At 28.7% G+C, this 14,493-nt stretch overlaps 2 protein-coding genes across 5 annotated transcripts; one reads left to right on the forward strand and one right to left on the reverse strand.

Annotated features, from left to right (window-relative positions):
- Positions 1 to 2,965: 2,965 nt before the first annotated feature.
- Sam-S (S-adenosylmethionine Synthetase) lies at positions 2,966 to 9,736 on the forward strand. Of its 2 annotated transcripts, none has more exons than XM_035880787.2 (9): positions 2,966 to 3,621; positions 4,468 to 4,545; positions 4,690 to 4,812; positions 5,315 to 5,427; positions 7,121 to 7,264; positions 7,499 to 7,717; positions 7,808 to 7,990; positions 8,077 to 8,210; positions 8,563 to 9,736. In XM_035880787.2, exons 1-9 carry the CDS (start codon positions 3,507 to 3,509, stop codon positions 8,666 to 8,668), a joined length of 1,215 nt encoding a protein of 404 aa, XP_035736680.1. In that variant the 5' UTR covers positions 2,966 to 3,506; the 3' UTR covers positions 8,669 to 9,736. The 2 variants fall into 2 exon arrangements, with proteins under 2 accessions (XP_035736680.1, XP_035736681.1); XM_035880788.2 differs by lacking the exon at positions 5,315 to 5,427 and adding an exon at positions 6,077 to 6,189.
- Positions 9,737 to 11,291: 1,555 nt separating this feature from the next.
- Positions 11,292 to 14,373, reverse strand: LOC118448049 (uncharacterized). 3 transcript variants are annotated; one of them, XM_035880786.2, is made up of 5 exons: positions 14,065 to 14,373; positions 12,815 to 13,145; positions 12,455 to 12,727; positions 12,178 to 12,360; positions 11,292 to 12,034 (listed from the first exon to the last, which is right to left on the reverse strand). In XM_035880786.2, exons 1-5 carry the CDS (start codon positions 14,227 to 14,229, stop codon positions 11,673 to 11,675), a joined length of 1,314 nt encoding a protein of 437 aa, XP_035736679.1. In that variant the 5' UTR covers positions 14,230 to 14,373; the 3' UTR covers positions 11,292 to 11,672. The 3 variants fall into 3 exon arrangements, with proteins under 3 accessions (XP_035736679.1, XP_085518931.1, XP_085518932.1); XM_085662805.1 differs by lacking the exon at positions 14,065 to 14,373 and adding an exon at positions 13,481 to 13,777; XM_085662806.1 differs by lacking the exon at positions 14,065 to 14,373 and adding an exon at positions 13,466 to 13,777.
- Between the last annotated feature and the right edge of the window lie 120 nt (positions 14,374 to 14,493).

Below are 14,493 nucleotides of genomic sequence, written 5' to 3' on the forward strand. Positions count from 1 at the left end.
AAATAAATAGATAATTACGTTAAGTATATAACCCTTACGATAAGTTTCTATTATAAAATAATTTAATAATTTATACATATATATATGTATGTAATTTTTTCAAACGATATTTATATTCATGGTTTGATATTTTTTAGATTTATTTGTGAAATTCCTTAATTCGATAAAAATCAAATTATTATACAGTTATCAATAAAGATAAGCTCGGGAATGAATGATTATATGTACAATGTCGTTTGTTCTCTTCCGCCGGCTAATTCTAGACACGTGTAACTACAATATTACTCTAAGCTGATCCAGCGGAAATTGAATCCGACGATTTCATATGCACTCATGGTTTTTTAACGACGAGTTAATAATAACTCTTGGACGATGAGATCTCTCATCTCTTCTCTCTCTCTCTCTCTCTCTCTCTCTCTCTCTCTCTCTCTTTTTGCTTTATTATGTTTTAGAGTAACTAAGGATAAAAAAATTATCTGCTAAATCACCGCTCGATATCAAGGTATTACACAACTCTGTTATAGATTTATATTTCTACAACTATAAATTATTTTCTCATCGACCTATCTTTTCTATTTTTGTTTTTTTTTTCTTTCTTTTTTTCTTTCTTTTTTTTTTTTCTTTTTCCAATTTCTTCTTCCTCGGGGATTTTTTTTGGACTTATCGAAATAAAATCAAATAAAATGCCAGCAATACAAATTCTTCTACAAATATATTATTAATCAAATCTGTCTCAACTACACGATTATCGATTATTTAAGGAGAAAAATTAGATTTAAAGTAAACGAATTATCAATCAACTTGACGAACAAGCGGATATAAAATCATTAATAAGAAAATTTCTTATCTATTTCTTATCAATCTATCATTCGTGCCTGAATAGAACTATTAAATATTGAACTTATATTAGTATTGAAATAATGTCCAAAGAATTCTAATTTATTTTTAAAAAGGTTTCGTCCATCTTATTTCTACGCATATAATAAATTTATTTAATTTTAACAAAAAATATATAAAATTTTCAAAGAGAAAAAGAAAATAAATAAATAAAAAATGTCAGAATATATTTTCATATGACTGATGTTTTTATGAGTTGTTTCCATTTGATACTAGAATGATACAGCGAAAATTTATTGTGAAATATTGATACACTATAATAAGCAAGTAATGCTTATTTATTAATTATAACTATTATCTTCTATCAAAGCACATGATACATTTGTGTGAATTATAATGACGTAAGATATATAATTACGTAGAGTTTTAATAGTATAACATCATCTTTTCGAGAATCATCAGATAAACGAGTTAATATAGAAAAGAAATCTTCGGTTACGTCAGAATTAATAAACATGTATTTTACATATATATACATATATATATATATACACAATGTATATGTAATATATACAATATATTACATATATATAATATATATATAATAAGTAGAATTTGTTGGATATTTGGATATATTTTTGTTAATTTATATAATAGTATGAACTTAAAAAATAATAACGAAAAAGAAATGGCAAAAGAATTGAGAACTAATATGATTATTGTAAATTAGAAAGGAAAATTTATTAATTTGTTTATTATACATAACATAAACATATTTTGAATATTAGAATATATAATAAAATGTTAGCTAATATCATTCAACTTATCAACCAATGAATGAACAGATGCAAATGGTACGTTCATAATACCAAGTATCGAAGAATTTATTTTTCTCTTTCTCAATTTTTCCTTTTTTGACCTTGAAGTTTATTTTCTTTTATTGCTTTAAAAATAGCATTTATAAGACCTTCAGTTACTTTACGTACTTGTCTATCCATTTCAGTTATCATATGTATTATATTGGTTATATCGAAGGAAAAACTTTACGTCAAAAACATTTAATTTGCATTTAATTTTTAAAAACTTTTTTCATTTTCCTGAATGCAATTTGTAAAAAATTGAAAATACAAAAATTACAAATGCAATTGTACAATAAAGTATATGCAAACAATTGAAATAGTAAAAAAATCTACAAATGAACAATCATCAAAGAATATTTTTTAAATAATATTTAAATAATATTTGGGTATACACATACATACACGCATACACACACATACACGTGTACGAATTTAAATATTTAAATATTTAAAAACAGTTTTCAAACCTATTCTTCTCTGTTAAAATTTTAAAATGTTGCATTATTATGTATAGAAAATTTCTTTATCGCTATTGTTGTATCCTACAAAAGAGTCTAACTTATTTAAAAAACAAATTTAAAAAGTGAATTTTAATTTAGTACATCCGAAGCAAAGATCGAGTACACAACTCGTAAACGATAACATGATAACCGAGTGTGATACGTCTTTACAGTATTACTATTATAATATTAACATTTATAAAATGCAGAAATATTCAAAAGTTGAGAAATAAAAATATCATAAATAAGATGTTGCTATTAATTTTAAGTTTTATTAAAATTCATTCTTTATTGAAATTCAAATATACATTGAAATTCGTTTCCTTTTTTTTTTTTTTTTTCATACTCGTACAAATACGTAAAACAATATTGCATCATGCAAGTAAATTTATACAAAGGAAACTTACAAATAAAAAAAACATCTGTGCAAAGTTTGATTAAAATTTGTACAATTAAATAAATGAAAATTATGTTTATCATAAAATGTAAATGAATAATTGTAATATGATAATTTTTTTATAACAAAATGCTCAACATAATATCGAATTAAGACGTCGATATGATTATCTCTTTGATGATAATGGTGCAATAGCTCGTTATTACATTCCAGAGAAATTAATTAGAACCACGTGAACGAATGATAACAGCGCGGGAATAAAAACGAATTCCGCGCCAATCTTCGTATCCCGGGAGACGAGATACCACGTGATCCGAAGTTAGCCGAACAGAAAGCCGACGAACCAAGGTTATAAATAGCGGGCGCCAGCATGCGGGGAGCCTCTTTTACTGCCTATACGTTCACTCGGTGCATTCGCCCGTCGGACCATTACGTCGTGTGCTGTGCTTCTGTCGAGTTCGTTCGCGCTTTTAAGGAAGGCATAGGAGAAACAGAGATAGAGAGAGAAAGAGAAAGAAAGAAAGATAGATAGATAGACAGACAGAAAAAGAGACATAGTCGGCGTGTGTTAAACGATACCGTACGTGCACGTTACTCTATTTAATCTCATTCCACGAATATAACAAATTAAGACTGGTACAGATACGACGACTACGAAAGACGAAAGAGAATCGAGAACGGACGGCCTTAAAACGCGTGCCGAGAAACCATTAGGGCTACGAAGTAAGGAGAAAAAGAGAAAGAGAGAGAGACGAATAGATAACCACAGAAAGAGATCGAAATATAGAAGAAATCTCTAGAGCAAGAGAGAGAGAGAGAGAGAGAGAGAGAAGAAGAAGAAGAAGAAGAAGAAGAAGACAACGAAAAGAGACGATTAAAGTAACGGCAAAGACGACGTCGAGAAAAAGAAAAATGCCGGAAACCGCGTACCACATGAATGGATACGCGAACGGGCACACACCGCCCGAACTTCAGCAGGATACCAGTTTTCTATTCACTTCCGAGTCTGTTGGCGAGGGACATCCAGGTAAACGTGAAACAAAATAACATTCATTAGATCTAATGTTAAGTATACGTTTATTCATTAGAGATGAAATAAAATATAAATATTCTCATGTATTATCCCCTTTTCTACGTCTCGTTACACATTCATCCCCTTGAGAGAAAGAGAGAGAGAGAGAAAGAGAGGTGCTCAATTCTAGTCGCGTGTATGCCGCCATGAAAGTTTTTGGTAATCGAGAAGTGTACACGATATGTAAACCCGCGTGCGCACGCTTCGCACTTTTCTACATCTTCTTTCGTTTTATATTTCTACCTCTTTCCCCTTTTTCCCTTCCCCTTTCTCCTTCTTTACTTTGATTGTTAAGTAACGATAGTCTATTACGTACTTTTTGGCTTTGCTTACAATGTCCTCGAATATGTATTAAAATGAATTTCGAGGTTAACTGAGCACGTTGTGTTCGATATTGCAATTCATAACGTGAAAATAAATAGCGGCAATATCTATTATCATTTAAATTTTAATCAATATGTATTATTAGAATATAATTCTATAAAAATTTCTATCGAAATTTGTAATTTTTCCATAAAGAGAAACGTATTATTTTATGATTTTTTGTTTTTCTATATTGTGTTCACTTTCCTATATCCCCGTTTCTCTCTTTCATTGAACAAAGGCAATGGTTACAAGTTCGATATCAAGTAACCGGTAGAAAAAAAAACAAACACAAAACGACTGAATATTGTATTCATTATTGTTTCTCGTCTTATAAACATCGTTTCTAAAATTAAATATGTTCTCTCATCATAAATGTTATATCGATAATATTTAAAAAGTAAATAACCTTTTATACATCAATAATTATTTTTCTAGACAAAATGTGTGATCAGATAAGCGATGCCATTCTCGATGCACATTTGAAACAAGATCCCGACGCTAAAGTTGCCTGTGGTAAGAAACCTTTTAGATTTATATTATTTTTCTTCGTTTTAACCTCACTTGAGATATCTGCGATTAATCTCTCTTATCAATTATTATGACTTATTATTACTTTTTTTTATTTATTTATTTTTCTTTTTTTTTTTTTATCTTCAGAAACAGTCACAAAAACGGGAATGATTCTTCTTTGCGGCGAAATAACATCCAAAGCTGTAGTAGATTACCAAAAAATTGTTCGTGAGACCGTAAACCATATTGGTTATGATGACTCCTCAAAAGGTAAAAGTTTTTTTTTTTTTTATAGAAATAAATTAATAAAGCACTTTCTTTGATATTCTTATTAAATCTATTTTTATAGTTTTATAATACTTCTATTTCTGAAATATTCGCTATACCGATATATACTAGTATAAAAGAGAAATTAGCTGACATATCATATATGCATGGCCACCCATGATTAAATTTGACTTCAATTGCCCCCAATTCATTTTCTTCATAGCTAAATTTATGAATACATGATCGAATCATGGCACGTTAGCTACAAGCACCAAACATCAAAATATAGATTGGATTATTTTTAAGATTTTTAATTTATGCAAATGGTATATGTGCAATATTTAGGATATATTTTCGTCACGTATGTCATTAATAAGATGTTGGACTTGAAAGATTTCCATGACTCGATCGTTAAGATATATAATATTGCATTCATTATCATATGGAAGAATGTAAACGCGATTGCATAAGAATATGTAACGTAAGCGTATCATGGTCGTGGCAGGATTCGATTGGCGTACGTTGAACCTTTTGGTGGCACTAGAACAACAATCTCCAAATATTGCTGATGGTGTTCATGTGGACAGGGAAGAGATGGACTTGGGTGCAGGTGATCAGGTATATAATCGATTCTCAGCCCGTGCCACAGAGCAGCCGAATAATTTAATATCGACGATCTTCCCTGTTCTTACTTCAAATTCTTTCTTTCCCTCATAAAAATATCTACAGGTTAATACATATATCTGCAATATATATATGTGTTATGCATTTCAATTAGAGTGACCTGAACTGCCTTGGGATAATATATTCATATATTTTCGTAAAATTTGTCATAATCATTGCATCGGTAATATTTTTTATCTACCAATTGTATATTCCGAATAATTAAGCTCATATCATTTCCATAATTCAAAGTATAGAAATTATCTATATAATTTATATATATGTATATATATATATATATATATATATATATATAGGAGATTTTTAAGTAGATCTTAATAATTAAGATATTTATCAGTATATATCATTAACATTGAAGCTGAATTTGAAATGTTAACATTATTTAATATACATTAAATTATATACCAATTAATTTAAAGGATACATAATTAAATATAATCATTTTAATTTAGGAAACATGTGCTGTGTATTTAAATATTATGTCGGATGACAGGATCTTGAACAAAATATCAACATAAGTTGATAATGTTGTTATTATATGGAAATGGTGATCATTTTTATCTCATACTCATCATTTCTACAGGTTTTGACTACAAGCTGTGCAGTGTTCTTTTGGCTCTCGATGCTCAGTCACCAAATATAGCCGCGGGCGTTCATGAAAATCGTAGCGATGAGGAAGTAGGAGCAGGAGACCAGGTCAATTAGCGCTCTTTCGTTTATTTGAGCTATTCTGTTCTCCTCTCTGTTATATCTAATACATAAATTATTTCTTCTCTTCTTTTCTCTATATTCTATATATTCTCTTTTTTCTATTAACAATCTATGTAGCTAGTATAGTAGTAAATGTAAAATAATGTGTTTAATATTTATTTCTGTGCTTTTTAAATGTGTTTGGATATCTTTTAATTTTGGAACTGTTTATCTGTAAAATTTTATGCTTGAAAGACAATGTCTTATGTAGTTTCTTTGCTATGCTTTTTATGCGATGTTTAAAAAATTATACTGTTGATTCATTTAGTAGATGTATCTTTCCTTTTTATTTATAATGCAGTAGATTTTTCAAATTATATGTTCTTTAATTCTTTATTGATAAGAACATAAAATATTGCTATTAAATTTCATAATTCATTTCTTATGCCTACAATAATACACCTGTACACTTTTCAATTTGCTGATTTATAGATATTATATGCTGTACATACATATGCAAAAATATCACCATACATCATTTACATATTATTCTTTACATTTTTTTTTCATGATATTATTCTACTTTTTTGACACTATCATTTATAAATATTTACAAAATCCCAAATTATAATTGCTATATATTACACTGCTCTGTGTAGCACCTTTTATTTTGCATGTAAAATATAACTGCATTTTATTCTATTAATTTATAGCTATTAACATTATATGAGTTTGAAAATACTTTATCTTCTATTTATACATACTCTTACTATCTAATTTAAAATCCATATTGTAAAGTAAAGTACTCTTTATGTCATAAATTAGTAAAAAGAATTTGTAGCTGAATACTGCTAAATATGTTTTACGTAATTTATTAGTTGCTTTTAAATCAATAATTCATAAATTTAAATTGTATTAATCGAAATTTTTCTGTCAGGGCCTGATGTTTGGTTATGCAACAGATGAAACTGATGAATGTATGCCATTGACAGTTGTATTAGCACATAAATTAAATCAAAAGATAGCAGAGTTAAGACGAAGCGGTGAATTATGGTGGGCAAGACCAGATTCAAAAACACAGGTTTGTTTTTCTTTTCCATATATATTTTATAATATTTTTAATATTAAAAAGGATTGTTCAATGATGTTTTTTTTTGTATTTGCTACTCTTGAGTGCCATGATGTTAACACTTTACTGAGAATAATCTTATAAAATGTATTATTTAATATACCACGAATTGATGGGTGTGTCACAATATTACATAAAAATTATAAATTTATATATATGTAAATATGACTGATTTGTTTTATTAAGGTTACATGCGAATATATAATGGATCATGGAGCTTGCGTACCTATAAGAGTTCACACAGTTGTTGTGTCTTTGCAACATAGTGAAAAAATTGGCTTGGACGAATTACGTAAAGCTGTTATGGACAAAGTTATCAAAGAAGTAATTCCAGCGAGGTATCTTGATGATAGAACAGTTTTTCACGTTAATCCTTGTGGACTTTTTATCATCGGTGGACCACAGGTAAGACTTATTTTTCAAAAATATAAAGAACAAAAATATAAAAATAATATAAAAATATAAAAATAATTATTGTAAATTATTTTGTTACAGAGCGATGCTGGTCTTACTGGTCGTAAAATTATTGTAGACACTTATGGTGGTTGGGGGGCTCATGGTGGTGGTGCATTTTCTGGAAAAGATTTTACAAAAGTTGATAGATCAGCTGCATATGCTGCAAGATGGGTCGCTAAGTCTCTTGTAAAAGCAGGTCTTTGCAGACGCTGTCTAGTACAGGTACAATAATTATATACTAATTATATATTGATTTAATAAAATATACAAATAATTTAACAAATTTCTTAAAACAATGTATATCTTAGGTTTCCTATGCCATTGGTGTTGCCGAGCCTCTTTCTATTACAGTCTTTGATTATGGTACATCAAAGTTATCACAAAATGAATTGTTGGATATAGTTAATAAAAATTTTGATTTACGACCAGGAAAAATTGTTAAGTAAGTACTAATATTCTTATTTCAAGATACTTGAAATAAAAATACTATGACAGAATTTCTAATCTATTCTAATTTTATATATATATAAAGTCTTACTGTGACGATATCGAATAACGTATCTATCCATAACATATATATATAATTATATATCTTTATTACTATATATTATAATATACCTATATTAATATATAATAATATGCTTATATTAATATATAATAATATATTAATATTACATTGATCTCGCAATAGACACATGAAGCCGGGAAAAAAAAGATATTATTTGTTAGAAAGAAAAATCCAAAGTAGATTATCCTATATATGTAGTACATAATATAATTTACATTTTTTACAGGGAGTTGAATCTTCGTAATCCTATTTATCAACAGACCAGTACGTACGGTCATTTTGGGCGTGATGGGTTTACATGGGAACAACCAAAAACTTTAAACCTCGATTGATGAGAGGATGCATGTTAAATCATTAGACGTTTCTCGTTTAGAACGTCTTATTAATTATTTGTCCTCTCTTTCCCTCCCCCAATTCTCTCTCTCTCTCTCTCTCTCTCTCTCTCTCTCATTCTGTCTCTGTCTTTCTTTCTCTCTCCTATTTCCATAAGTAATCTTTTATCTCGTCAAAGTTAATTCGAGATTTTCAGATCTCTCCGCACTACATCCGCCGCTTATCTATTGGTTCCTTTTGTTAAATTCAATAGTATAAAACGGGGAAACAGTGGTGTCTATATTAATTATGATAAACCACGCCGTGGAATATGTTGTGTCTATATGACAGGCATAGTACAAATTTTGTGCATAATTCGACACGCTGGCGTGAACAGTCCTTTCTCTTCCTTTTTATTCCTCTTGAATCTAATAGCGAACGTTAATGTCGTAAGATTTGACGGGAACTAGTTTTAGTATATATAATAAAGTAAAAGGAAATAAAAAAAAAAAAAAAAAAAAAGAAAAAGAAAGAAAAAGAAAAATATGAAGAAAACTGAGAACTGAGTATTTAACAACAAAAAAGAAAAAAAGAATAGGAGTTTTTATTCTCTCAATAATTGGATGCAGTCATGCTTAGATTAGGTATGAGTTGTTCATATAATTTTCATATGTATTGGCTATGACATATGTATCTTGTGATTTTTATGTAGCATCATGTAGATAGAATCACATTAGCAAATAGTTTTCAAATAATCTGATTTTTATTAAAAAAGATAATGGTCTCATAATCGTTCTCTCAATCAATAATCAGAATTTAAAATATAGAGATCCAGCACAACAGAGATTGTGTGACGGAGCTCGATAGCGAGAAAAATTTTATTGAATTTTTAGTATATGTGAGTGATATCGTGATTTTAAGCAATGACAGAAATATGTAAAAAAAAAAAAAGAAATATAAAATGAATTGAAGAAACTTTGCTGTTTCATTGATATATTGATCGAGTATATATCGATATTGGCAATGTAAAAATGCACAAGAATAATCATAATATACATGAATTATAATAAAATAATTTTTTTAATAAACGGTCAAACTTTCCTTCCGCTTTTGTTCTTCCTTTTTTCTTCTTTTTTTTTTCTTGTTCTTTTTTCTCTTTCTTTTTTTTTTTTTTCTATCCTTTTTCTCCTAATTTCATGTCATTTGATTAAATATATCATGGTCTATTATAATGATATAGTGGCATTAGAATGAAATATATTTATCTATTCAATATATAGTGTTTTCATAGTGCGATATATGTGAAAATATTATAAATATAGTTAGGCTACTTTGTACGATATTTTAATAGTAATGAAAATACTGAGCTCTGTCGCACTTGACGATATATGAACAATCGTAGCGAGCATTTAGAATTATATTCACATATGTACATTGCGCAACGATTCTATATTCTTTATTAATTGCCGTGTTAAGTAATAGTGTTGCGGTGTACTTAATAATTTTTCTATTAGGATCATTTGAAAAGTTCGCAGCTTTTTCGTTCTCTTTTCTTTCTTTTTCTTAAATGCATTAATTTCGTTGTTAAAGTGAAAAAAAAAGAAATAAGCCTTGAATTTTTCAAATTGCCCTCGTATGAACGTCTATTTAATGTTTGCTTGTGCTAACAATTTTTTTCTCTTTTTGTTAAACAAAATTTCGAATGATTATAATAATGTATATGATACTAGCAAGAAATACCGTTGTATCCCAATGATCATAACTTTATGTACTTTTATGAAAAGTTGAACACAGCATTTGAATCACAATGAAGTTTTAACATTTATAGTTCACTCATGCCTTCAAATATACCACTTTAATAGAAGGATGATGTGTTACGAATAGAAATTATAAATATGCAATATAAAGTAGAGAAAAAAATGTTTCAGTAATGTTTCCTATGCCATCGAACTACTAATAATATTACACCATATTAAAAGGTATATATACCATATATCATATATATATGAAATGTTGAATTTGCAAACACAATAACTAAAAAAAGAAAATATTTCACAGGTAGATGATTATGTCTCTACATATTATAGAATGGTATATAAGTTTTACATTTTATAAAGTTAATAATGTTGCTATGAGTTTCAGTATAAAAAAAAAAAAAAGAAAAAAGAATTGTGTCTGTCAAACTTTTAGCAAGTAAAAATAACTATGATCGTGTACATAAACTTCATTTTGTATTTAATAATAAAGTTATTAAGAATTAGTCAATTGGGATATGTATATGTATATCGAACATCATATAATCTCTAAAACTTATATGAAAGATAGTTATATCAGATGAAAAAACATTTACCATCAATATATTGTATATTTATAGGTATATATACATAGAATATATATTTAATCGTGTACATAGTACATAAGGTCTTTATTAATATACACTAAAAGGACCAATCTATTTTTCTTTTCAAAATGTGTCTACTTAAAAAAATATTTTAACCTGTCTTTATAATTGGAAAAAAAAAAGAAAACTTTATATTTTCCTTAATTTTAAACGATAAATAATACATGTTAAATGTAAATAACATTATTTGAAGTCGCTACATAATTTTGTACAAAAAATGTAGATAGTGTAGCGCAGTGGTCTTTTTTTTTTTTTTTTTTTTTTTTATACATTTATTTAAAGAGTCAACGAAAGAATAAACAAAAACAATTGTCAAATAGGGGCTAGTTGAATAAGAATCAAAAAAAGGTAAAATACCTTTTAACGATATCCAGTTTCTATGGGTCAGTTGTATGTTAATATATAAAAAATTACAATAATTTATAATTTAAAATTGAATAACATTCGACGTATATATTATAATAAACGGTCATTGTCAACCATGATTTTCATTTGTAATTATAAAAGTACGAGAGTATACTCCCTTCATTTTATAAAAAATTTACAACTAGACCCAAAGAAGTAAAATTCTTATTTCTTCAGCTGGAAGTAAAACGTAATTTTATTCGTTGAATATTAATTCGTTAAATCTTTTTAGGTGCATGAATGCGACTGTGCCTTAAAAGTGAACTTTTATCTGTAAAAGATTTGTCACATTCAACACACTTATATGTTCTACCTGTATGCGTAACTAAATGCCTGCTAAGTCCTGACGCATGACAAAATGCTTTAGGACATAGTTGACAATGATGGAGTTGTATATCATTTGGATCTAATTTTTGATGTCGACGCATGTGTACCTTTAGTGCTTCACGTTGCGTAAAACTTTTGTCACAATGTTGACACTGGAATGGTTTTTGTCCAGAATGAGTCATTAAATGACGTAGTAATATTTCTTTCTGTGCAAATGCACGATGACATATATTACAACCGAATGGTTTTTCACCTAGAAATAATAATAATAAAAAAAAAAAAAAAAAAAAAAAAAAAAAAAAGAAAAAAAAAGAAAGAAAAAATATATAGTTTATAATAAATTCATTAGATTTTTTTTTATTATTCAGAAAAACAATATCTTATATTAAAACTAACCAGTGTGTGTACGTTCGTGCCTTATTAATGCTGATCTTGTAGGGAACCATTTTTCACATGCTTGGCACGTATATCCTCTTTGAGTAGAATGAACTGATTGATGACTTTTTAACATAATTCTTCTAGTAAATGCTTTTGGACACTTATCACATTGAAATACTTTTAATTCTGTACTTGCATCAACTATATGGAAAAAAAAATCATATATTAAATTTTTCTATATATGTATATATATAAATTATTCAATAATTTCAGTAGAGCTTTGTAATATATGTACCTATTGTGTCACCCATTGGTTGTAATTTCAATGATTCTCCTTGGCCAGAACTATTACTAGTCAACTCCATCATGTAAACATTTTTATGATCTGCATTTGCAATAGCTCTTTGTACTTCTTCAGCTTCATCTTCAGATTCTTGTTCTTGTTTAATTCTTGTTGTACGTATCGTACATCGGGCTTTTGCTGTTCTTTCTTCAGCTGGTACTAATGTAATACTTTCTGGATCTTCAGACATAGGTTCTTCCATTTCTGGATTTTCTGAATTCATACCTAAAAATTAGAAACAAAAAAAAATCGATTATACTTGATATATTGAAATTATCTAGCTAATAATTTTCAATGTTAATTATTACACACCTAAAATATATCCACCAACTAATTCTTCTTCCGTAACTTCTATAGGATCTCCATCAGCTTGACCTCCGGTTCCTTTAGTTGACACTAAATCAGCTAATAATTGTTTAACTTGTTTAGATTTCCCACTACCAGACGCTTCCTTCAATTCATCCGTATTATTCTCTTGATTGTCCGTTTCTTCATCTTGACCAGTTAACTGACGTATTAATTTCATGTGTTTCCTAAGCTTAACATCAGCGGCTTCGCATTTTTTTTTAAATTGATAAGATTTTTCCAATTGGTACTTGCACGGATGACAAATTTTATTTGGTAAACCATCTTCCTCATAAACCTAAATGGCATTATATCATTTCTTTTATTCTTCTATTACATACAATAATACATTATATTTACAGTAATTATATTCTTATGGTATATATAATAAATTCAAAATACATAAAAACAAAGCATAGTTTTTAATTTTTATTTTTATTTTTCTAAATGTAAATCAGTTTAAAATAATCTAAACCGACGTTTCAATGTATTAATGATTTTATCATTGAAAAAAAAAAATCTTAAAGGGATAAAAAAAGATTCAAATAGATCTATTTGAATAAAAGTATTATGAAAAATTATATAACCAATAGGAATATTTTTACATCGAACACCAACGTTTCTGTTACACACTCATTGTCATGCTTTCGAACGTTATTATCGGCTCTATATTATAATCGAATTGAATAGAGGTAAATGTTGAGGATTGAACGTTACAGATTTCTATAAATCCGAAAGGTAAAACGTCTTATTACATCTCGCAGAGAAGTGCGCTCTCTCGTTCTAGATCCCTGTAAACGAAGGAACAAGATATCTCGAGTACGAAGTCGATAACTCGGTAAAGCTGGTAGTTCTTAAAGGCGTATGTACGTCGACACATACAGAGAGCTGCGACGCGCCTATGAATTACAGACGTGGATTGGAGAAGAAAAGAGAAGATGTGAAATTGTAAAAGAAAGAGAAAGAAAGAGAGAGAGAGAGAAAGAGAGGGAGAGAGAGAAAGAGAGGGAGGAGATAGATATAGAATAGAAATAATCAAGCGAAAAGATAAAATAGATTCCTATTTTTCGTAAAATAATTTCATATGTAAAACGTTTCGTGAATAATGTAAAGGGGAAAAAAAAAAAAAAAAAAAGAAAAAAGGAAAAAAGAAAAACCTAAACGTCATCGATTTTGTTTGTTATTCTATCGCGCGCCAATAAATGGACGCTACTCACTTCCAAATTGACGCATGCCATGATTCTAAGAGGCAACGGTATGGTCTCGTCGTCGAAAATCGGCACCATCTCTTCTTCCTTTGCCAAGCACAGTCGGCACAACTCGTTCACGTGAATAATTACGTTGCTAGGGCCATCGCCCTTTTTTCTACTATACGTTTTCATTATTTCCAATGAGATTTAACTTTATGAAAGCTTCTCAGATGTCGGCGTCGCTTAGGAAGCGTACTTTTCCCGGAAAATAAGAGGAGCTATCAAAAAGACTCAGTCACTCACAACGGGATCTATAATGGCTGCGGCGTCGAGAAGCTTTCTCGACCAATGGGCGTTTCGATAGCGCTGCGATCGCTCGTCTTCCGACACTGTCGCCATTTCTATAACTACATTAGAAAAGGATGGTATATTGTCGTTTTTAAAAGTATGACGAAG

The sequence above is a fragment of the Vespa mandarinia genome, chromosome 19 (assembly GCF_050613455.1).
Source record: "Vespa mandarinia isolate Hongniang chromosome 19, ASM5061345v1, whole genome shotgun sequence".
Classification (NCBI taxonomy): Eukaryota; Metazoa; Arthropoda; class Insecta; order Hymenoptera; family Vespidae; genus Vespa; species Vespa mandarinia.